This window comes from Podarcis pityusensis, assembly GCF_964106645.2.
Source record: "Podarcis pityusensis genome assembly, chromosome: 18".
Lineage (NCBI taxonomy): Eukaryota > Metazoa > Chordata > Lepidosauria > Squamata > Lacertidae > Podarcis > Podarcis pityusensis.
In genome coordinates, this window is record NC_138043.1 from 3,599,118 (window position 1) to 3,623,212 (window position 24,095).

Here is a 24,095-nt window from a genome sequence, read left to right on the forward strand (position 1 = left end):
CGCCGCGGAATGGGGAAACTTAACATCACACGCTCCCAAGCCATCTCTTGAACCAGAAAGTTGGTCGCGTTTCCCCCCTCGCTGCAATCAATAAAGAAATGTTAAAATAATAATAACATTATTAATTAAAATCCACGACCCCAAAGCACTTCACGATAGCGAGCCCTCTCTCTCTCCCTCGGTCCGGAAGCGGACAGGCAGAATTTATCTTTCTCAATATTTTCTTCCTCTCCTACTCTAAAGCATCTGTTTTTCAACTTCCTTAATTTGCTCCTTTTATCTATATTAAATTACCATTTTCTCTCGTCGCACGCGGCCCACTCCCCCCTTCTCCCTGTGTAAAATGTCACTTGGAAAATAACTACATTTACTACGACACGCTCTCTCTCTCTCTCTGTCCCTCACACTCTCTCTTTTTAATGTCGTTAGGGAAAGATTACACAGGAGTAAATAGTGAAACTCATCACGGCGAAAGGCGGTTAGAATTCATGTCATGTGGAACATTACAAATTATGTTTCTTTGAGGGCACTGTATTTAGCAGACATGAAAGAACGAACACTACCTCCTTCTGCAGCTTGCAAATTGGAATTCTATTAACCTTCCAGGAATCTAGATGAGCGTCCTGGCTATGCGCAACAGTACTAGGTCAAGGTTAAACAACACTTTTGGGGGACCACAAAAGGGTCGCTTTTTGGCTTTTGAGATGTTCACTGCAGAGGGGCTGGAGGAGGGGGTTAAAGAGAGAGACCTACCCAGAACTGGAGGACCGGGGTGGGTGATGGACAGTGCCGGATTTAAGTAAAGGTAAAGGGACCCCTGACCATTAGGTCCAGTCATGGCCGACTCTGGGGTTGCGGCGCTCATCTTGCTTTATTGGCATTCAGTACAGCTTCTGGGTCATGTGGCCAGCAGGACTGAGCCGCTTCTGGCGAACCAGAGCAGCGCACGGAAACGCCGTTCGCCTTCCCGCTGGAGCGGTACCTATTGTTCTACTTGCACTTTGAGGTGCTTTCAAACTGCTAGGTTGGCAGGAGCAGGGACCGAGCAACGGGAGCTCACCCCGTGGCAGGGATTCGAACCGCCGACCTTCTGATCAGCAAGTCCTAGGCTCTGTGGTTTAACCCACAGCGCCACCCGCGTCCCATGTGCTAGATTTACGTATAAACTAAACAAGCTATAGTTTAGGGCCCGACTCTCTTGGGGGCCCCCAAAAAAAATTAAAGGGAGAAAAAAACCATGGATGTACATTTCCAAAATATAAGATAAAAACAAATAAAATAAAACCTACATGCAGCAACAGTGTTTTGTGTTGTGTCGGCTCCTATGATAGAAGTTATGGTCCTCAGCTGCTAGCCTGCTCCCTAAAATATCCCTGGTTTGCTCCTTTCTATATATAGGGTGCCTACATTCTTCATGGACTGGTTGCATGGCAACATGTGCAAATGGCTTGAGATACCTATTAGGTCCATAAATGACCCTATAGCTGTGGTCTAAAACTACTGAGCTTGCCGATCGGAAGGTTGGCAGTTCAAATCCCCGCGACGGGGTGAACTCCCGTTGCTCGGTCCTTGCTCCTGCCCACCTAGCAGTTCGAAAGCACGTCAAAGTGCAAGTAGATAAATAGTCTTCCCTCCGGCGGGAAGACAAACGGAGTTTCCGTGCGCTGCTCTGGTTTGCCAGAAGCGGCTTAGTCCTGCTGGCCACATGACCCGGAAGCTGTATGCCGGCTCCCTCGGCCAGTAAAGCGAGATGAGCGCCGTAACCCCAGAGTCGGCCACAACTGGACCTAATGGTCAGGGGTCCCTTTACCCTTTACCTCTGATAATATTATTAATTATCAACCTTGCCTTTTGCTTAGAATAGATAGCCTCTATGCCTCTTACAAATGTCATTCCAAAGTTCGTCTGCTCTAGGGCCTTCAACATAAAGGCCCATGAAACATTGTCAAAAGCTTTTTCCGCATCAATAAACATCAATGCTACTCAATGATGTTTATTATATTTCTAGTATTTTCTTTCATTTGTCGACCTGGGAGAGATCCTGTTTGATCTTGATGGATTATTTCCAATAGTAGACCTTTCATTCACCTTGCTAAAATATTTTCAAATATTTTATAATCACAATTTAATAATGAAATTGGTCTGCGATTTTTCACTTCCAATCTATCTACCTCTTCCTTTGGAAGTAAAGTAATGTATGCCTCTTCCCAGGTCTTTGGTATTTTCCCAAGGGCACAACTCAGCAAGGCAAAAACTCTCAGGGAGAGTGCAAAGTAGGACCAGTAAGGGCCGTGGCCTCAGGATAAGAGCCGTGGGCTAGGGAGAAGGGTGTTGCTTGTACAGGTTTATTATATTTTATATGCCACCTTTCCCCAAAAAAACTTTTAAAGCACTGTAAGTGGTTCTCCTCCCCCATTTTAGCCTAACAACAACCCTGCGAGGTGGGTTAGCCACAAAGCTCACCGGGTGACCTTTTCGGTGGAGCCAATCACTACCTCTTAGCCGAACCTATCTTGCAGGGTTAGGTAAGTAAAGCTCTGGTTTTCCCAGTAGTGATGTATGGAAGTGAGAGCTGGACCATCAAGAAGGCTGATCACCGAAGAATGGATGCTTTTGAATTCTGGTGCTGGAGGAGACTCTTGAGAGTCCCATGGACTGCAAGAAGATCAAACCTCTCCATTCCTAAGGAAATCAGCCCTGAGTGCTCACTGGAAGGACAGATCCTGAAGCTGAGGCTCCAAGACTTTGGCCACCTCAGGAGAAGAGAAGACTCCCCGGAAAAGACCCTGATGTTGGGAAAGATGGAGGGCGCAAGGAGAAGGGGACGACGGAGGACGAGATGGTGCGACAGTGTTCTCGAAGCTACCAGCATGAGTTTGACCAAACTGCGGGAGGCAGTGGAAGACAGGAGGGCCTGGCGTGCTCTGGTCCAGGGGGTCACAAAGAGGCGGACACGACTAAATGACTAAACAACAACACCTCACAGGCTTGTTGTAGGGGTTAAAAGGGGGGAACCATGTAGACCCCCTGGGTCTCCTTGGAGGAAGAAAGGGAGGGCATAAATGTAATACAATCAATTTAGGTTTGGCTGAGAGACAGTGACTGGTCCCCAGGATTTGAAGAGGGTCCCGAGGGCCGTATAAAGCAGCTTGGAGGCCCGCATCCGGCCCCTGAGCCAGGGTTCTCCCACCAGTGACTGATGCAGTTAAAACAAAAAAGCACCTTCATTCTTCTTGGCGGCAGGAACTCTGCCCGCACTCAGAGGCACTCTGAGTCCGTCGACCAAAAGAATGGGAGACGGTTTCTTTGGCAAGGAAGACACAGGTGTGTTCGTAAAAATTGCCTGTTTGTGTGTGGGGAGACCTTGATTCTTGTTTGCCGACCCCCCCGCCAGCCCTCAGTCTAACTGCAATGTTTAATCAGTTGGCCAATGTAATGTTGCTGGGGGCGGGGGCGCCAGGCTGGAATTAGGTTTGGAAATTAAGCCAGAAATTCCGAAAGAATAAAGGAATGCAACAGGGGGGAAATCCATTTATCCCTTTTTTCTTTTCTCTCCCTCCCTCTTATGCTAAGCAGACTAAGGATCCGTGAGTTATTTGTGTTGGAAATGCGGGCTTGGCCCTCACGCCAGCTCCTCGCACCCAGAGCGGTTTCCAAAAGGAAGCCCGCCCCCAATTTAAATAAATCCGGCATATGGATAATCCTATTGCATGCTAATAGAGGAGCTTCGGTGCTCAGCGCACCAGGCCTCCTGCAGTCCGAATGGTCAGGTTGCAGCAAGCAGGACTTTTTAGTCCAGAGAAAAGGCAAGCGAGAGGCGACGCGAGGAAAGTCTTGCAAAATGCACGATGCGGTAGGTGGAGGAAGTGAGCAGAGAAAATCTGCCCCCCCCCGTCTCTCGCAATACAGTGGTGGTTGTTGTTGTTGTTTAGTCGTTTAGTTGTGTCTGCCTCTTCGTGACCCCCTGGACCAGAGCACGCCAGGCACTCCTGTCTTCCACTGCCTCCTGTAGTTTGGTCAAACTCATGCTGGTAGCTTCAAGAACACTGTCCCACCATCTGGTCCTCTGTCGTCCCCTTCTCCTTGTGCCCTCCATCTTTCCCAACATCAGGGTCTTTTCCAGGGAGTCTTCTCTTCTCATGAGGTGGCCAAAGTCTTGGAGCCTCAGCTTCAGGATCTGTCCTTCCAGTGAACACTCAGGGCTGATTTCCTTCAGAATGGAGCGGCTTGATCTTCTTGCAGTCCATGGGACTCTCAAGAGTCTCCTCCAGCACCAGAATTCAAAAGCATCCATTCTTTGGCGATCAGCCTTCTTAATTGGTCCAGCTCTCACTTCCATGCATCATTACTGGGACAACCATAGCTTTTACTATACGGACCTTAATACAGTGGTACCTCAGGTTAAGTACTTAATTCGTTCCAGAGGTCCGTACTTAACCTGAAACTGTTCTTAGCCTGAAGCACCACTTTAGCTAATGGGGCCTCCTGCTGCTGCCGCGCCGCCAGAGCACGATTTCTGTTCTCATCCTGAAGCAAAGTTCTTAACCTGAAGCACTATTTCTGGGTTAGCGGAGTCTGTAACCCGAAGCGTATGTAACCTGAAGTGTATGTAACCCAAGGTACCACTGTACTAGAACTCGGGGAACATCCGATGATGTTGGAAGATTCAGGGCAGCTAAAAAAGAAAGGACTTCTTCACGTGGCGCAGAGTTAAACTGTGGAACTCACCGCCACAGCAGGCGGCAACGGCCACTGACTTGAACCGCTTTAAAGGACGATTAGGCAATTCACAGGAGGAAGCTAGCAATGATCAGAGGAAGAAAAGTTGTTGAGATTTTTGCTGGGGGGGGGGGGCAAAGTCACTGAGCTTTCCTGCCCACAATATTGCAAATTCACAAAAGCAAAAGAAGGAGTTTTTGAGCCAAAAGCAACACTGCCACAATGGGTTGCCATACGTCCAGATTTTCCTGGACATTTTTCAGCCCAGACACTGCTTCCAACGGCAGTATTCCGGGAAATTCCAGGCGTATGGCAACCCTAAGAAAAACAAGAACTTTTTAGGGGGTGGATAGAACCAAACTCCTTCACACACACAGCTTTCCAACCTCCAAAACAGTCCAATGTGGTTGAAAGATGCCTGCAGGTTTGAGCACTGGAGGGAAAGGGCTTCGTGGAGAACGGTTTGGGGGGTTTATTTGCAAAATATAATCCTGGGAGACACGGGTGGTGCTGTGGGTTAAACCACAGAGCCTAGGACTTGCCGAACAGAAGGTCGGCGGTTCGAATCCCCGCAATGACGGGGTGAGCTCCCGTTCCTCGGTCCCTGCTCCTGCCCACCTAGCAGTTCGAAAGCACACCAGCGCAAGTAGATAAATAGGTACCGCTCCGGCGGGAAGGTAAACGGCGTTTCCGTGCGCTGCTCTGGTTCTCCAGAAGCGGCTTAGTCCTGCTGGCCACATGACCTGGAAGCTGTACGCCGGCTCCCTCGGCCAATAAAGCGAGATGAGCGCCGCAACCCCAGAGTCGGCCACGACTGGACCTAATGGTCAGGGGTCCCTTTACCTTTTATCCTGGGAGAGGGTTTCAGCCAGCCATAAATAAGGAATCGCTGCCCATTTTGTTCCCCCCTTTTTTTTAAGGTTTCTCAGCAGCGTGCCCACCTTTCGCACTCGGGCCTCGCTCCGGGAGACGGGTGCCCCTCTCTCCCCATGACGGGATATGCAGATGGAGGGGGTGTGGCTATGCAAACGAGGGCATTTTCCGCTCTTCAATGGCTCCCCATTGAGGAGCGCGCTCTCTCGAGCTGACAAAAGGTGACATCAGCGCTCCATTGTCGGGTTTTCTTGTCCGGGAGACAATATCGCTCCTCTGAGCCCCCCCCGGGGTTGGGAGCGTGTAGATGAGAAGCAATGGAAAGAGAGGGAGGCGGGGAGGGGAATTAAAATGAAGCCCTCGACATTGTTGCCATCAATATCTCAGCAAGCCTCTGGGAACAATATTGAAATCCCCTGGGAACAGGGCTGCTATGGAATGGCAGCTCGGCAGAAACCGGCCCTCTGTTCAGAAATGAGGTCTTTCCCTGACATCCTTTAAGGACGCAGCTATTTCCATTTATTCAGAACACTCTTTATGCCCCGCCGTCATCCCCCTGAGGAGATCGGGCCGACACGCATTTAAATCAAAAAAGTGGTTTTTAAAACCCGAGCAAGCGAAGCGTAGCACCACGGACAGAATCTCCCAGAGATCTTAAGAACTTTTTGAACTACCCTAAGTCTGGCACTGCCGCATAAATTCCTGTTCTGCATCTGCAAGAAACCGACGTAAGCTTTGGAACTCCCTGCCACTTGACACCGAACTCTTTCTTACCTGCTAAAAACATTTTTTCTTTCAACAAAATACCAGCGTGTTTTTAGTTTACTGCTGGCTTTAATTCTTTGAATATTTAAACACACACATACAGTGGTACCTCGGGTTAAGTGCTTAATTCGTTCCGGAGGTCCGTACTTAACCCGAAACTGTTCTTAACCTGAAGCACCACTTTAGCTAATGGGGCCTCCTGCTGCTGCCACGCCGCTGGAGCACAATTTCTGTTCTCATCCTAAAGCAAAGTTCTTAACCTGACGCGCTATTTCTGGGTTAGCGGAGTCTGTAACCTGAAGCCTATGTAACCTGAAGCGTATGTAACCTGAGGTACCACTGTATTCTTTTGTTTTATTCTTTTTTAAACTTTATTGCAAAACAATTTACATATAAAACACAAAGAGAATACCTTGATGACAACTAAACATTAACTAACAACACATCATCTAACATCACACACACTTTTGACTTCCGGTTCACCTCATTGTGCTTTCTACATATTCTTAACCTTCACACATTTCCTGTTATATCTGTTACATACACAGAAAATTTCCTACGTTTATAGTTTTCCTTAATATTCAAGATTCAGTCGAGACCTGTCAGGAGATTTGCATTTTCACAATATTGTTTTAGATATTCTTTAAATGTTATCCACTCTTTACACACTTTCTGGTTTGAGTTTCCTTTTATTCTCCCAGTCATTTTCGCAAGTTCCAAGTATTCTATCATCTTCACTTGCCAGTCAAGCTTTGTAGGAATTGAGTCAACTCTCCAGTTTTTTGCTACTAAAATTCTAGCCGCCATAGTTGCATACATAAAGATGGTTCTAAAGTTGTTGTTTTTTTTTATTTCAGTGGACATAAAGGCTTCTGGGTTTTTTGGAAGGAGAATTTAAAGATCTTTTTGAGTTTGTTGTATATTATATCCCAGAATTCTTGTATCCTCACACAGTCCCACCACATGTGCATGAAAGTAAGGTAAAGGTAAAGGGACCCCTAAGTAGGTAAAGGTAAAGGGACCTCTGACCATTAGGTCCAGTCGTGACCGACTCTGGGGTTGCGGCGCTCATCTCGCTTTACTGGCCGAGGGAGCCGGCGTACAGCTTCCGGGTCATGTGGCCAGCAGGACTAAGCCGCTTCTGGCGAACCAGAGCAGCGCACGGAAACGCCGTTTACCTTCCCGCTGGAGTGGTACCTATTTATCTACTTGCACTTTGAGGTGCTTTCAAACTGCTAGGTGGGCAGGAGCAGGGACCGAGCAATGGGAGCTCACCCCGTCGTCGCGGGGATTCGAACCGCCGACCTTCTGATCGGCACGTCCTAGGCTCTGTGGTTTAACCCACAGCGCCACCTGCATCCCTTGTGCATGAAAGTACCTTCCCCATTTATTTTTGTTTTATTCTTAGGGGAAACTGCTTTGATTTCTTCCTTTCCTTTTACAATCAAGTGGTATGTACCGTATTTTTCACCCTATAGGACGCAATTTTTCCTTCCAAAAATGAAGCGGAAATGTGTGTGCGTCCTATGGGGCGAATGCAGGCTTTCGCTGAAGCCTGAAGAGCGAGAGGGGTCAGTGCGCACCGACCCCTCTCGCTCTCCAGGCTTCGCGGACCTCTCCGCAAGCCGCGGGAGCCCGGCGCTGGGCTACCGCGGCTTGCGGAGAGTTGCCTGCATGCTGAAGCCTATGCGCGTTGAGCTCAGCGCGTCCAGGCTTCGCGGACCTCTCAGCAAGCAGCGGGAGCCGGCGCTGGCCTCCCACGGCTTGCAGAGAGCTGCCTGTTTGGGGGCTGGGGTCGGGGGAAGCTCGGGCTTCCCCCGCCCCTGCCACGCACCTGGGGGAAAAATAATTTCCCCCCCTTTATTTCCCCCCCAAAAAACTAGGTGCGCCTTATGGGACGGTGCGTCCTATAGGGCGAAAAATACGGTAATTAAAAAAAAACCCAAGGAACAGCACGCGAGTCTCCGAGACACAAAATAGACGCATCTCTTCTCCTTTTACTCATGGATGTGTTTTCTGGGCAGGTATCAACTTCGGATGGGTTTTGCCAGAGCTCAGCTGTGGGACCAGATCAAGATCCTTTTGCTAAACCTCCCAACCTGATTTTTTAGTTTTTGGATTCGTAATAATGGCACTCGGAGACCTTGGGCAGCGGACAGGGTGCCAGCGCCCCGAGGGGTCCCAAAACAGAGGGGGACCCCCCCCACAATTCCTCTGGCCTTGCCATGCCCCGGGGCATTGTGGGAAATAAATGGCTACCCAGCATTCCTCGGAAGAGAGCCCGCCATTTGCGCCAGGCCTTCTCAAACCAGCCCTAAAAAGAGAATGATGACAGGGCGCAAAATGGTGTTCACCACACCCATATTTCGGCCATTTCTATTTTCTCATAATTCCTCATCACGAGGGAGGGAACCTTTCTCCCCATCCCTTCCCAGCAGCAAAGTGGGGCCACGAGCTTTTTAAAAAGGGGGACCTGCCATTCCTCACCCCGCCCCAAACTGCCCCAGATGGACACAGCATCTGTGGGGATTTTGGAATTTGGAAAATGTCAAGTTGCTTTCCTACAGCATTCCTTCTGTGTCCAGCTCCACTGCAAAAAATAAAGCCCCCAAAGTAGCAAAAAGCTCAGGTAGGAAAACAAACAGGACTTTAGCCAACGCATATCAAAACACACACCCATTTTTTTATTTAAAATTTTGCTCCATTAAAAAAACCCCCACCAAAGTAGATAGTCCTTGTGTTGAAAAAACAGCTGTGCGGTTTCTGAAAGAATCATAATTTTTATTATTATTATTACTTCCTGGCTACTTTTTTTTGCATCAAACGTCACGCTGTTTCCCCTCTTCCAAACATATGTGATTTTAGCAGGCAGAGAATGACTCGTGATTCCTGCATTTTCCTGGTTCAGAAAATCCACAAACCGCTCTGTGTTAATTCCTGGACGAAGATGCGGGTTGTGAACAGAAGGAGCGGTTTAGAAACTTGAAAACGTTGTCCAGAAAGCACAAAACCTACATGTTGTTTGCTATGGTGAAAATATTATCTTTTTAAAAAAAAATTGAGAACCCCCAATCATTAGATCCCCATCCAAACACTTAACGTGTGTATCTGTAAATAGAAAGATATTGCAAAAATCCAAACGCTATCCAAACCTCGCAGCAAATATATCCTTTCAAAGGCTCCCCCTTTTGAGTTCCCAGCTCACTTGTTTTCGTCCTCCTGGTTGCAAGAGGTGGATAAGTCTCTTTATTTGATCAAATCAAGTCTTCATTGTTTTCAACAAGGACCAGCATTTAAGAAGCAAAAACATTTTTGGTTAGACGAGCCTGCCCAAATGTTAAGTCGATGTGAGTTTTAATCTGGTTGGTTTTTTTTTAAAGCTTATTGTTCTTTCAACCTCGAAAATTATTGTTTTATATTTTTTTGTAAACCGCTTTGGAGTTTGTCTGTATTTTTACAATCCAGAGCAGCCTATTCCTGCCTTGCGGAGGGTTGGGTCCCTTCCAACTCTGCGATTTTATGATTCTAGATAAGTTTCAAATAAAACCCAGAACCACGTCGAACATATTATCCAATGAAATAAAATAAAGCAGGACAGAGCGGATTTAAATTCAGAGTTTTTGAGTCCCGTCGTGAACTCCAAGAAGGAAACTTTCAAGATACGCGAGGTCAGGTTCCTGGTGGGTTTTGCTAATGCAGTTCTTCGCGATATACAGGTGAAACTCGAAAAATTAGAATATCGTGGGAAAGTTTGTTGATTTCAGGAATTCAACTTGAATGGTGAAACTAATATATGAGATCGACTCGTGAAATGCAAAGCGCGACGTGCTTCTACTTCTCAGAGGTCCAATCTTCTCGATTTGCAATCCTTGTTTTGCTGATTTCCTTGAATATTCTAATTTTCTAAGATGGTTAATTTGGGGTTTTCACCAGCTGTACGCCATGATCACAAATCAAAGCTTGACATATCTCGCTTTGCATGTCACGAGTCTATATCATATATTAGTTTCACCTTTCCAGTTGAATTCCTGAAATCAAAGAACTTTCTCACAATATTCTAATTTTTCGAGTTTCACCTGTAACTATTTTAAAAATCTGATTCTTCATTTCTTTAACGCCTCTCCATTCAGAAGGAGCGTTAAGGATAGATGCAGATGAGCTGAGGCCAACGCTTGAATCTACAGTTCCCCGGATAAGCAATGCTCTTAAATCGGTGTCTGAACGTGGTGTTAACACGAATTTTCGGTGACCCTTCCGAGCAAAGGCCTTTTCTTCAAACAGGATGTCCCCCGCCTGGCTCCCGAGTCGGGACTGTCAAAGCCGATCTGTTTCAGGGACAGACGGAAAATCCACCTTGTCAAATTTAGGCCTCCCTAAAAGTGCTTTTCACATGCACCTTTTCTTTCCACCCCTCAGCCGAACTGTCCATCCTAATCCGGGCCAATTTCATGCCTCGGAGAGTTCCCACCCACCACCCTGAGCTTTTAATTGCAAACTTTTTGCTCTTTCTCTCAAACCGACCCAGCCTCCTCCTCCTCCTCTCTTCGCCCGCCTCTCCCGACTTATCTGCAGAGAGCCCTCGGAAGCGTATCATTTGCCTTGTCAGGTTTTTATTGGGGGAAATCCGAACATGTCCAAGGATGTACGGCGGAGAAAAGCACCCCGCTTGGGGGTCGGACAACTTTTGACATCAGTTTGATCAAAGATGCAGTATTAAAAGCGGGAGCTTTTGTGCGCGGGGTTTGCCCCCCTCCCCAAATCGCCCGGCTAAAGAAACGGAGGAAGCACCTCGGAGATGGCTAAGCTTCTTAGTAGGAGCTGGGCAACATCTGCGGGTCAAACGGCAATCGGCGCGAGGTCTTTCCCATGGGGGGGGACACATCTGGTAGGGCACTGTGAGAATAGGATGCTGGACTCAGCCTCGGCCCAGCAGCCAAGCTCTTCTGGTGCTCCTATGTGTGGGAATGTAGCAGGAAAGTATATATTGGCAGTGCTGAATTTAATTCCTTCTGGAGGTCCGTTCTTAACCTGAAACTGTTCTTAACCTGAAGCACCACTTTAGCTAATGGGGCCTCCTGCTGCCGCCGCGCGATTTCTGTTTTCGTCCTTAAGCAAAGTTCTTAACCTGAGGTACTATTTCTGGGTTAGCGGAGTCTGTAACCTGAAGCGTCTGTAACCTGAGGTACCACTGTATAAGCTAAACAGGCTATAGCTTAGAGCCCCACTCTCTTTGGGGCCCCCCAAAAAAATTAAAGGAAAAGAAACTGGATGTACATTTCCAAAATAGAAGATAAAAAACAAATAAAATAAAACCTACATCCAGCAACAGTGTTTTGTGTTGTGTCGGCTCCTAAGATGTAGGTCATGGGCCCCGCCTGCTCCCTAAAATATCACTGGTTTGCTCATTTCTATATACAGTGGTACCTCGGGTTACATACGCTTCAGGTTACATACGCTTCAGGTTACAGACTCCGCTAACCCTAACCCAGAAATAGTGCTTCAGGTTAAGAACTTTGCTTCAGGATGAGAACAGAAATTGTGCTGCGGTGGTGCGGTAGCAGCGGGAGGCCCCCTTAGCTAAAGTGGTGCTTCAGGTTAAGAACAGTTTCAGGTTAAGAACGGACCTCCGGAACGAATCAAGTACTTAACCCGAGGTGCCACTGTATAGGGTGCCTACATTCTGCATGGACTGGTTGCATGGCCACATGTGCAAAAGGCTTGAGATATCTATTAGGTTCATAACGTGCCCAAAGATTAAGGCTTTCTGGGAAATGATATATAATGAATTAAAAAAGGTATTTAAATATACCTTCTTGAAGAAACCAGAGGCCTTTCTCCTGGGCATAGTCGGCCAATCGGTGTTAAAAAAGGATAGAACTTTCTTTATGTATGCAACAATAGCAGCAAGAATACTCATCGCAAAGTATTGGAAGACACAAGAGCTACCCACACTGGAGGAATGGCAGATGAAACTGATGGACTATATGGAATTGGCGGAAATGACTGGCAGAATCCGTGACCAGGGAGAAGAGTCGGTGGAAGAAGATTGGAAGAAATTTAAAGATTACCTACAGAAATATTGCAAAATTAAAGAATGTTAGAGTGATGATGGATTGAAATTAAGTGGTTTCTAGCTGTACAGGCTTTAAAGTTATATACAGATCAAGATTAAGGATTAGGATTAAAAAGGTTAAAAGAATGGAAAATTGGCTATTAATAGATAAAAATTTAATGTTATATTATATTAAGAATAAGGATTGGGATTAAAAAGGAGGGAAAGGAATTGCTGGACAAACAAACTGAATTGGAATACAAAAGAGGGAGGTATGAGGAGGTCCAGAAAATAAGTAAATTCAAAAGTAGTGATGAAAAGATGGAATTGTTTTTAACTGTTTTTTCTTTGTTTTTTCTTTCTGTATTTTGTATTGTGTATTTTTCTTTTTCTTTTTAAATACTTTTCTTACTGATGTGTCTCTTTTTATGTGAAACTTTAATAAATATCATTTAAAAAAAAAAGAGAGAGATATCTATTAGGTCCATAAATTACCATATAGCATATATTCAGCACAAAAAAACAGTGACAATTTGTTGTTGACAAAGGACAGCTGGACATAGAAAGGTCCCCATTACCTTCAGTAGCTTAGGGCCTCATCAAACCTAGATCCAGCCCTGGGTAGGTGGGATTCGAACCCCAGTCTCTGAGGCCTTAGTCTGACACTACATCTCACCAATACACGTTGAGAATGAATGAGTCTCATCGCAGCCACACTAAACAATTGAGTTCTTATAGATGCAGTGTGGATGTTATGTGGCACCTTTGGGGATGCGGGTGGTGCTGTGGTCTAAACCACTGAGCCTCTTGGGCTTGCTGATCGGAAGGTCGGCGGTTCGAATCCCCACGACGGGGTGAGCTCCCGCTGCTCTGTCTCAGCTCCTGCCAACCTAGCAGTTCGAAAGCACGTCAAAGTGCAAGTAGATCAGTAGGTACCGCTGTGGCAGGAAGGTAAACGGTGTTTCCGTGCACTCTGGCTACCATCACAGTGTACCGTTGCACCAGAAGCGGTTTAGTCCTGCTGGCCACATGACCCAGGAAGCTGTCTGTGGGCAAACACCAGCTCCATTGGCCTAAAAGCAGAGATGAGCGCCGCAACCCCATAGTCACCTTTGACCGGACTTAACCGTCCAGGTGTCCTTTACCTTTACCCTCGTGGCACTTGCAGAAGTGCCAATTCCCCCAATCAGGGATACCAGGGTTCAAGAGTCCCCTAAGTTGTTCAGAGCTTTGCACATCGATAGGTAAAGGTAAAGGGACCCCTGACCATTAGGTCCAGTCGTGGCCGACTCGGGGTTGCGGCGCTCATCTCGCTTTATTGGCCGAGGGAGCCGGTGTACAGCTTCCGGGTCATGTGGCCAGCAGGACTAAGCCACTTCTGGCTAACCAGAGCAGCGCACGGAAACGCCGTTTACCTTCCCGCCGGAGTGGTACCTATTTATCTACTTGCACTTTGTCGTGCTTTCAAACTGCTAGGTTGGCAGGATCAGGGACCGAGCAACGGGAGCTCACCCCGTCGTCGCGGGGATTCGAACCGCCAACCTTCTGATTGGCAAGCCCTAGGCTCTGTGGTTTAACCCACAGTGCCACCCGCGTTCCTTTTGCACATTGATGCAAGGATCTTGAGCACGACTCGGTAGTAGGTGCAGTCTGGCTCCTGCATTTTCCCCCAGCCAGGGCGTCTGAACCAGGTCCGAGGGCAGCCCCACCAAGTTTGTATTACAGTAGTCCAGCCTCAAAGTTACCAACCCATGGATTGTAACGGCAAGGCTGTCTCTGTTCAGGGATGAAAAGGGAATTTGCTGGAAGTGGCTACCTTGGGTCCATGAATTTAAAGCGGCTGACTCTTGAGTAGGGCCTGTGTCGGAGACAGCCCTACACGAATCGCCCAGCGAGGGCAGCCTGCCCTGAAACACGGGCTATTTGAGCAAAATGAAAAAGAGTGTGGAAGGGAAACAATTGACCCCATTGCACTGTTTGTGTTCATGGTGCAAAATTCATGAAGGAAGCCAAACCACGACAATGTTGGTGTCATTTTGGGCTATAGGGTTCTGAAACAGAGCAGGGATTTAAGAACAGGGGCTTCAGAAATAACCCTATAAATCTGCCCTTTTTGGAAATGTGTAAAATTGAAACTTTATGTAGGACACATGTGGGTTTTTTTGGTGATGACGTTCTTTCTCTCCTCTCCCTCCTTTTGTCTCTTGCAGCGGCAACGCCTCCGAACTTGGTCGACAAGCCCTGCTTAAAGCTGAAGGTTTACGTCCGGCCGACAAGTAAGTGACGTCTCAGGACACCGGAAAGATCCTCTGCAGGTTCCAGGGTGCCATTTTGGCAAATCCCAGGGTGCAAATCTACACACAAACACATACCCATCTGGGATTCGCGATTCAGGCATCGGGTCTCTGCGAATCCCAGCCAGGGCAGGATTCGTGGCTCAGAAACCGTGTCAAAATACATTCTGAAACTCGCCATTTGAGAGAAAACACTTTTCAGAGCGCATTTTTTGGGGGGGGCGATGCAGTTAAGAAATGCAGGGTTTCGTCAATTATTATTTTCTTCCCTCCCTGCGAGAAGCCACGTTACAGGGAACCAGGCAGAGGGCCTTCTCGGTGGTAGCACCCGCCCTGTGGAACGCCCTCCCACCAGATGTCAAAGAGAAAAACAACTAGCAGACTTTTAGAAGACATCTGAAGGCAGCCCTGTTTAGGGAAGCTTTTAATGTTTAATAGGTTATTGTATTTTAGTGTTTTGTTGGAAGCCACCCAGAGTGGCTGGGGAAACCCAGTCAGATGGGTGGGGTTTAAATAAATTATTATTATTATTATTATTATTATTATTATTATTATTATCATCATCATCTTTATATACCGTCTCTCTCTGCTGGGGGAGCTGTGAAGCAGACAAGAAACTCAGCAATACTATGTTTGTAGAGGACTTGGGTCTTTGGGTGGCTGTCAGACCTATAGAATCATAGAATCATAGAATCATAGAGTTGGAAGAGACCACAAGGGCCATCGAGTCCAACCCCCTGCCAAGCAGGAAACACCATCAGAGCACTCCTGACATATGGTTGTCAAGCCTCTGCTTAAAGGACCTCCAAAGAAGGAGACTCCACCACACTCCTTGGCAGCAAATTCCACTGTCGAACAGCTCTTACTGTCAGGAAGTTCTTCCTAATGTTTAGGTGGAATCTTCTTTCTTGTAGTTTGGATCCATTGCTCCGTGTCCGCTTCTCTGGAGCAGCAGAAAACAACCTTTCTCCCTCCTCTATGTGACATCCTTTTATATATTTGAACATGGCTATCATATCACCCCTTAACCTCCTCTTCTCCAGGCTAAACATGCCCAGCTCCCTTAGCCGTTCCTCATAAGGCATCGTTTCCAGGCCTTTGACCATTTTGGTTGCCCTCCTCTGGACACCTGAGCACTTTCTGAGAATCACAGAACTGTAGAGTTGGAAGGGACCTCTTGAGTCATCTAGTCCAACCCCCTGCAATGCAGGAATCTCAGCTAAAGCATCCACGACAGAGGGCCATCCAACCTCTGTTTAAAAACCACCAGGGAAGGAGAGCCCACAACTTCCCGAGGGAGAACGTTCCACTAGCTCTTACTGTCAGAAAGTTACTCCTGATGTTTAGTCGGAAAGTCCTTTGTCGTAACTTGAATCCATCGGTTCAGGTCTTTTCCTCCAGAGCACCTGAAAACAAGCTCGCTCCATCTTCCATGTGGCAGCCTATTGGGAGATGGCCATCATATCCCCTCTCAGTCTCTAAAGATACCCAGCTCCTTCAACCGTTCTTCATCAGGCTTGGTTTCCAGACCCTTGATCATCTTGGTCACCCTCGTCTGCACACCTTCCAAGCGTGTCAATCTCCTCCTTAAATTGTGGCGCCCAGAACTGGTGTGGTCTGAGCAGGCAGAATAGAGTGGGACTATGACTTCCCTTGATCTGGACACTAGATTTCTGTTTGATGCAGCCTAGAACAGCGTTAGCCTTTTTTGCTGCTGCATCACATGGCTGACTCGCACTGTATCCCCTGAATATCTGGTCTGTTTTTTGCTGTTGTTGCTGTAAAGTGGTACCTTGGTTCTCAAGCTTAATCCATTCCGGAAGTCCGTTCCAAAACCAAAGCGTTCCAAAACCAAGGCGTGCTTTCCCATAGAAAGCAACGCAAAACGGATTAATCAGTTCCAGACTTTTAAAAACAACCCCTGAAACAGCAATTGAACAGGAATTTTACTATCTATCGAGACCGTTGATCCATAAAATGAAAGCAATGATCAATGTACTGTACTATAAAATAAGTAAGACAGTGTTGTAGATTTAAAAGATAAAAATAATTACCTGCGCTGATGATCGTCAAAACAACAAATGAACCGAAAAAGCCACAAAAACGCAAAATAAATGGCAAAAAACAAAAGCGCCAAACTTAATCTGTCATGGAAGCCCGTTTGACTTCCGAAATGATCGAAAACCAAGACACAGCTTCTGATTGGTGCAGGCGCCCCAGAAACAATAGCCAACAGCCGCGTCGGACGCTCGGCTTCCGAAAAACATTTGGAAACCGGAACACTTACTTCTTGGTTTTCGGTGTTTGGGAACCAAGGCATTTGAGAACCAAGGTCCCACTGTATGTCCATAGTAATGGCGACGATGCAAAACCTTTTCCAGGGAAACTGGAAGAGCAAACCTTTCCTTCCGCATGTTGTCCCCGTGAGATCAAATCAGTGAAAGGCCTTTTAGACCCCAACCCCATCTGCACCAACCTTCACCCCACTCTTTCTAAACCCACTTCAACCGCTGGCTTTCTTGGCGGGTGAAATGCCAGGCGCAGGGGGTGCTTTTGGCCCGAGAAAATAGCACCCGAGCGCCACTCAGATCTCCGACAAATTATCTTCGGTTCTGCTCTGGGGCTGGAAGAAAGAGGGAAATAAAATAAATCTAGATTGATGCCTGCTTGGTACATAACCCCACAGGGCTGCTTTTGTTTTCGCAGGGGGGGGGGAAAGAGAGCAAATTATTTTAGGTTTTTTTTCCCCCTTCCCTCTTTTCTTTTTCGTAAAAAGGCCAGCCTCCAGCTCTCTGTACAGGGGAGTTTCTCCCCCACTTCCCCCGAATCAAATAGGCGCAGCTGTTTTGGAGAAAAAAGAAAACACAAATTAATAATTTTCTCCTCCTGTTAACGTATAATTAGTATTTGGCCACAGCTCTTCCCAGGGAGCAGGTAGAAAAGAGTGAGAAATGTCAGAGTCTAAAGGGATATTGTAAGGGCTTGTTTTTCCCTTTCCTTGTTTCGTGTGTGTGTGTGTGTGTGTGTGTGTGTGTGTGATTGAGGCAGCTTTTAAAGAAAACAAAACCGCTTTGCTAATGAAAGAATAAATGGCTTTTAAAAAAATATTTTTTAAAAAACAACCCGGGTAGTTATGAGCTGTTAGGCCTGTCGGTTTCACGTTTCTTTCGCCACCCTTAAATTTCAGTTCCCACATCAGTTTGTGAATTCCCCCCCCCCCCGCACTATAAAAAGCCGATGTTTTTCTGCAAATTTATCCTAAGCTACATCTAATTGCATGCAGTTTCACTAATTGGCACTTTTTTGCAAAGCGGTTTTCTGACGGCTGCGCTGACTGGGGCTGATGGGGCTATAGTCCCAAAAATCTGGAGGGCACCAGGTTCAGAGAGGCTGAGATATGGGGTCGCCGCTTTAGGGAACCAAATGTTTTATAGGACTCCAACCTGTCTGGGCATAAGCTGCTTTTATCTTAGTGGGACATACCTTGGCGTAGACCTGCGTAGGACCTCACTATAAGGCTGCTGCCTGGAACCCATTTATGAAGGAATACATCCCATTGGAAGTTGATGATGATGATGATTATATTTATACCCCTCCCATCCGGCTGGGTTTCCCCAGCCACTCTGGGTGGTTTCCAACAGAACACTAAAAGCAGAATAAAACATCAGACATTAAAAACTTTCCTAAAAAGGGCTGCTTTCAGATGTCTTCTAAAGGTCAGATAATTGTTTATTTCCTTGACATCTGATGGGAGGGCATTCCACAGGGCGGGCGCCACCACCGAGAAGCCCCTCTGCCTGGTTCTCTGTACCCTCACTTCTTGCAGGGAGGGAACCGTCAGAAGGCCTTTGGTGGGGGACCTCAGTGTCCAGGCTGAAATTGGGGGTGGAGACGCTCCTTCAGGTATACAGGACCGAGGCCGTTTAGGGCTTTCAAGGTCAGCACCAACACTTTGAATTGTGCTCGGAAACGTACTGGGAACCAATGCAGATCTCTCAGGACCGGTGTTATGTGGTCCCAGCAGCCACTCCCAGTCACCAGTCTAGCTGCCGCATTCTGGATTAATTGCAGTTTCCAGGTCACCTTCAAAGGGAGCCCCACATAGAGCGCATTGCAGTAGTCCAAGCGGAAGATAACTAGAGCATGCGCCACTCTGGCCAGACAGTCCGCGGGCAGGGAGGGTCTCATCCTGCATACCAGATGCAGCTGCCCTGGACACAGAATTAACCTGCACCTCCATGGACAGCTGTGAGTCCAGAATGACTCCCAGGCTGCGCACCTGGTCCTTCAGGGGCACAGTTACCCCATTCAGGACCAGGGAGTCCTCCACACCCGCCCGCCCCCTGTCCCCCCAAAACAGTACTTCTGTCTTGTCAGGATTCAACCTCAGTCTGTTAGCCGCCATCCATCCTCCAAGAAACCAAACACGCAAGGCCACCAGCCCCCAAGAGGCGTCCTTGGCACTGGATGATCTTGGCAAAGCTCTGCAGGCTGGCTGGGGTCCATTGAGCAAAGAAATAAATGAAAATGCCTCCCGTTTATTTTGAAATGGACTCTTGCCTGCGAGAGGCAGCCAGAGGGCGGCTTGGGAGCTTGTCAACATTCTGCCCTTTCCCTCTGGGTCATCACCCTCTTCCTTTCTGCACACCCACACTTCCCACGAGAGAAAGCTGGCAACCTGGGCGACTGGGCTGGGGCCAGGAAACGGCGAGATGAAGATGGAATGCACCGTCCAACGAGGAGGCCAAAGGGAGACCCCTCTAGTCCAGCATTCTGTTCTCGCAGTGGCTGGCCGGATACCCTGAGCACAACAGGATATCTCCCCTCCTTCGGTAATCTCTCCAGCAAGTACCGTATTTTTCGCTCTATAGGACGCACCAGACCACAAGACGCGCCTAGTTTTTGGAGGAGGAAAACAAGAAAAAAAACATTCTGAATCTCAGAAGCCAGAACAGCAAGCAGTGAAAGCAGCAATCCCTCTTGCTGTTCTGGCTTCTGGGATAGCTGCGCAGCCTGCATTCGCTCCAAAAGACTATTACTATTTAGGAGGGGGAAAGTGAGTCTTATAGAGCAAAAAATACGGTAGTATTCAGAAGCATCGCTGCCTCCCAAAAGCACCGCGCAAAAGGAAGTCCTTCTTTGCAGGGCGCACTGTTAAACTATGGAATTTCCTTCCACATCAGGCAGGTAGCGCCACAAACAGTGATCTGAGGACCTTCTTCATGTGCCTCCTCCATAATAATAATAATAATAATAATATTTATACCCCGCCCATCCGGCTGGGTTTCCTCAGCCACTCTGGGCAGCTCCCAACAAAATATTAAAAACACAATCAAACATTAAAAACTTCCTAAACAGGGCTGCTTTGAGATGTCTTCTAAAAGTCAGATAGTTGTTTATTTCCTTGACATCGGATGGGAGGGCACCACCACCAAGAAGGCCCTGCGCCTTGTTCTCTGTAACCTCACTTCTCGCATGGAGGGAACTTTAAACCAATTCCAGTGTTTTTTGTACATTATATCATCTGTCTTGGGTTGAACCCCTTTCCAGTTTATTGTATTTTTGACTTCCTTCCACCTCATTATGGTTTTCTCTCTTGAAGTTTTGATCCTCCTGATTTCTGATTTTCCCGGTTAATCATGCCATCTCTGCATAGTCCAATAGTTTCATCTGCCAGCCCACCTTCATCTTGTCATCTTTCGAACTCTGGGTGAGCAACATCCTTGCAGCTGTTACGTAGTGTACATAAACAGTCTTTTCAGTTCTTTCGGTATCTCTGCATCTACAATTCCTAACCAAAAGCCTTCTAGGTTTTTATTAACGAGGGTTATTTTAAACATTTTTTTCAACTCATTACATATCATCTTCCAGAATTCCTTTATCGCTTTACAGTTCCACCACATGTGGCGAAAGGTGCCTTCCTTCTCCTTACATTTCCAACCAACATTTGAACTTGCCCTGTACATTTTCACTTATTTGTTGGGAGTCAAATACCCAGCAGTACATCATTCACTCCCTCTTTCCCTTCTTATACCCCTCTTTTATTTCCTCGCAGACGATTCTCTCTACGAGTCCCCAGAGCCGATATTCACCAGCAATAACTCCTGCCACAGCTTCCGGGTCCCCGAGACTTTCTTCGTGGTGGTGGTGGTCCCGGTTTTCTGGACTATCCTGACTTCCTAGCCCTGCTAGGTGAGGACAGAAGAGGAAGAAAACTGGAGCTCTTTTCAGCAGCCGCTGGGGGGGGGAAACGAGGGGGGGAGGATTGAAAAAGAGAGAGAGAGAGAGAGGGCGTGAACGAAGAATGAAGAGAGAACTCGCGGCGATGACTTTGTTCAGTTTTGTGTGGGGAGGGAAGGGTGTGTAGTCAATGGATCTCTGAACTGCGGTCTCAGCCACCGACGAGCTTGTGGATCGGGGCGCCTCAGACAGCCAGGTGGACGGACCCTGCCTCCATTTCCCAGGTCAAGCCACTGTTACGGTTCACAACCGGACCCCCGCTACACCCCGTCAGATCTGGGGCGGCGGAAGGATCAGTGAGATAGCTGGACAGAGAAGGCAAGAGACCGGTTTCTGAAAGCCTGCGGTGGGAGGCAAGCTGGTTCTGTGCTTCCAAGACGCTCTGTGGACCATTTTCGTCTGGCCAGGATGCAACCCCATTGGGGGGTTCCTGTTTTCCCACCCCCACCCCATGGGGTTTTTCTTTTCAAAAATTCTAGACCAAATATAGTCTCCTTCCTTCTACACCCCTCTGTTCCTTCCTCCCAGCTTCGGGTTTTTTGTGCCGGTCTTTTTTCTGCAACTGGAACCGAAAGAGACATCGCAGTGAGGAGGGAGGAACAGGTGCCTCACCTATTGCCCTTCTGTTTTCCCCTCTTCCTCTCTGTGTCCCCTTGGACAAAGGCGGGCAGCCCGTTCGGCCGCGGTGGCCAAATTTCCTCACTCGCAAAACGCACACACCAGGCAGCTAGGATTGGGGGGCCTAGGAGCCAAAGGGGACCACCAGCCCCCCGAACCACACAGAGGACTAGAATCCTGCCCTGCCCAAATCAGCCTTTGATTTAGACCCACCCCCCACCCCCCGTTTCTGTTAACTATTGTTGGTGCAGCGGACCCACTGCCATCCGGACCCAGCAGGTCAAACCGACGCCTCGCCTGTTGCGTAAGACGTCGCCGGTCTACGGGAGAGGAGATGTTCTGCCCGTCGCTCCAAAGAGGAGGACTCTGGACTTGACACGATGGCTGGGCAAGGGGTTTGTAGTGGGAGGGTTGCTTTTAAACCCCATGAGGAGTAGGGGGAAGGCGGGGAGTAGACCAGCACATGGTACGGCCAACTATGTATGACACAACTGGGTGAGCGATGGAGGTTGTCTTGTCTGTGTGTCCATACCCACACCTGCTTGGGGCATCATCCGCAAGTGTTTAGCAACAGACACCAGGGTCACAGAGAGCCCAACTCTAAGCAGTGGGGTGTTTGGGGTCGGCAGCCCTGCTCCCTGTACTCGCCTGCATCGTCCAGCGAAAATTGCCCATGGCCCTCCGGTCAAAATCCCCCAGAGGGTGGAGCCACGCTCCAAAAATCCAACGGTGGGCATTCAATGTGGATTTGAGTAAGAACCACCCCCCAAAATTGAGCCCAGCTGGTGTCAAGAGCGGCCCTGATGGCACTTAGGAAAGGAAGTCTACACGGTCAAACCTTGGTTCCTGAACGGCTCTGTTTCGGAACGTTTCAGCTCCCGAACACTGAAAACCCGGAAGTACCATATTTTTTGCTCTGTAAGACGCACCAGACCACAAGACGCACCTAGTTTTGGGAGGAGGAGAACAAGAAAAAAAATATTCTGAATCTCAGCAGCCAGAACAGCAAGAGGGATCGCTGCGCAGTGAAAGCAGCAATCCCTCTTGCTGTTCTGGCTTCTGGGATAGCTGCGCAGCCTGCATTCGCTCCATACGACGCACACATATTTCCCCTTACTTTTTAGGAGGGGAAAAGTGAGTCTTATAGAGCAAAAAATACGGTAAATGCTCCCTTTTTCAGAAACTGAATGTCTGACGCGGCTTCCGTTTGAGTGCAGGAAGCTCTTGCAACCAATCGGAAGCCGTGCCTCGGTTGTCGAACGGGCTTCTGGAACGGATTACGTCCGACAACGGAGGTTTGACTGTATTGGGTTTTAAAGACATAAAATTGGGTTTATATAGGAGAGTTAAAGCTGGGAAGCTGTAATTCAAACATCACTCCAAAAAGAGTAAAAGTGGTCCCATTGGTAAAGGAGAAAAGGGGTTATTTATTTATGGTTTCTTCCTATTTGCAAGAACGGTTTTGGGACGCTAAGCCGACCCAGTGCCTTGTCTCATGCAGGAGGGTGAGAAAGGGAGATTTGTAGCTTGGCAGGGAACCACGTTCGGCTTCCAAAAATCGTTCGAAATCCGGAACACTTACTTCCGGGTTTTCAGCGTTTGAGAACCAAGGGGGGGTGTACGTATGTACGTACGCACACACACACACACATATATACACACATATATACACCAACAAAAACAATCCCGAACAATTAAAGTCCTGGAACGATTGCTGCAGTTCAAATTGGTACTAAATTTCCGCAGTCAGTTGACGTGTTGACATCTATACCCTGTGAGTCTCTTAACTGTAGATCAGGGGTGGACAGCTCCCCAAAGACTGTGATCTAGTCACAGAGTTAAAAACTGGCAGTGATCTACCCCCTTTTGGGGGGTTCAGGTTAAAGTTGTTGTTGAGTTTTTCTTAAGACGGAGGAAGGCCCATTTTCCTGGGGTTCAGGTCAAACTTGTTGAGCCTTTTTTAGGGGAGCCAAAGAAGTTGTTGAGCTTCTTTGGGGGGAGCCAGTGATCTACCACCACAGACGTCCAGTGATCTACCAGCAGATCACAATCTACCGTATTTTTCGCTCTGTAAGACGCACCAGACCGCAAGACGCACCTAGTTTTTGGAGGAGGAAAACAAGAAAAAAAAATTCTGAATCTCAGAAGCCAGAACAGCAAGAGGGATCACTGTGCAGCGAAAGCAGCGATCCCTCTTGCTGTTCTGGCTTCTGGGATAGCTGCGCAGCCTGCATTCGCTCCATAAGACGCACACACATTTCCCCTTACTTTTTAGGAGGGGGAAAGTGAGTCTTATAGAGCAAAAAATACGGTACCTGTTGGATGTGCCTGCTGCAGATAATCTTCCTTCTGGTGTATGGGATGGGATGCCCGTAAAACACCCACTAGCGTGCTCATCCGTCCTTCCCCGCTAAATTCCCAGCGCTGTGGATTTTGGGCCCCTCATCTCGCTTCTGGGCGGCGCAGCCAAGGGGCAGCCAATTTGGGGGCTGGGGGAAGAGGTGAAAGGACCACACTCCAATTTCCGGGGGGCT

At 47.8% G+C, this 24,095-nt stretch overlaps 1 protein-coding gene across 1 annotated transcript in view; it reads left to right on the plus strand.

Annotated features, from left to right (window-relative positions):
• The window catches only part of EFNA2 (ephrin A2), a 166,629-nt gene extending 145,185 nt beyond the window's left edge, over positions 1–21,444 (plus strand). Inside the window, exons 3-4 of the mRNA XM_080989275.1 lie at positions 14,620–14,685; positions 20,759–21,444. Coding sequence (XP_080845401.1) covers positions 14,620–14,685; positions 20,759–20,886 — 194 coding nt within the window. The 3' untranslated portion in view covers positions 20,887–21,444. The remainder of the gene's footprint in view (positions 1–14,619; positions 14,686–20,758) is intronic.
• The last annotated feature ends 2,651 nt before the right edge of the window (positions 21,445–24,095 follow it).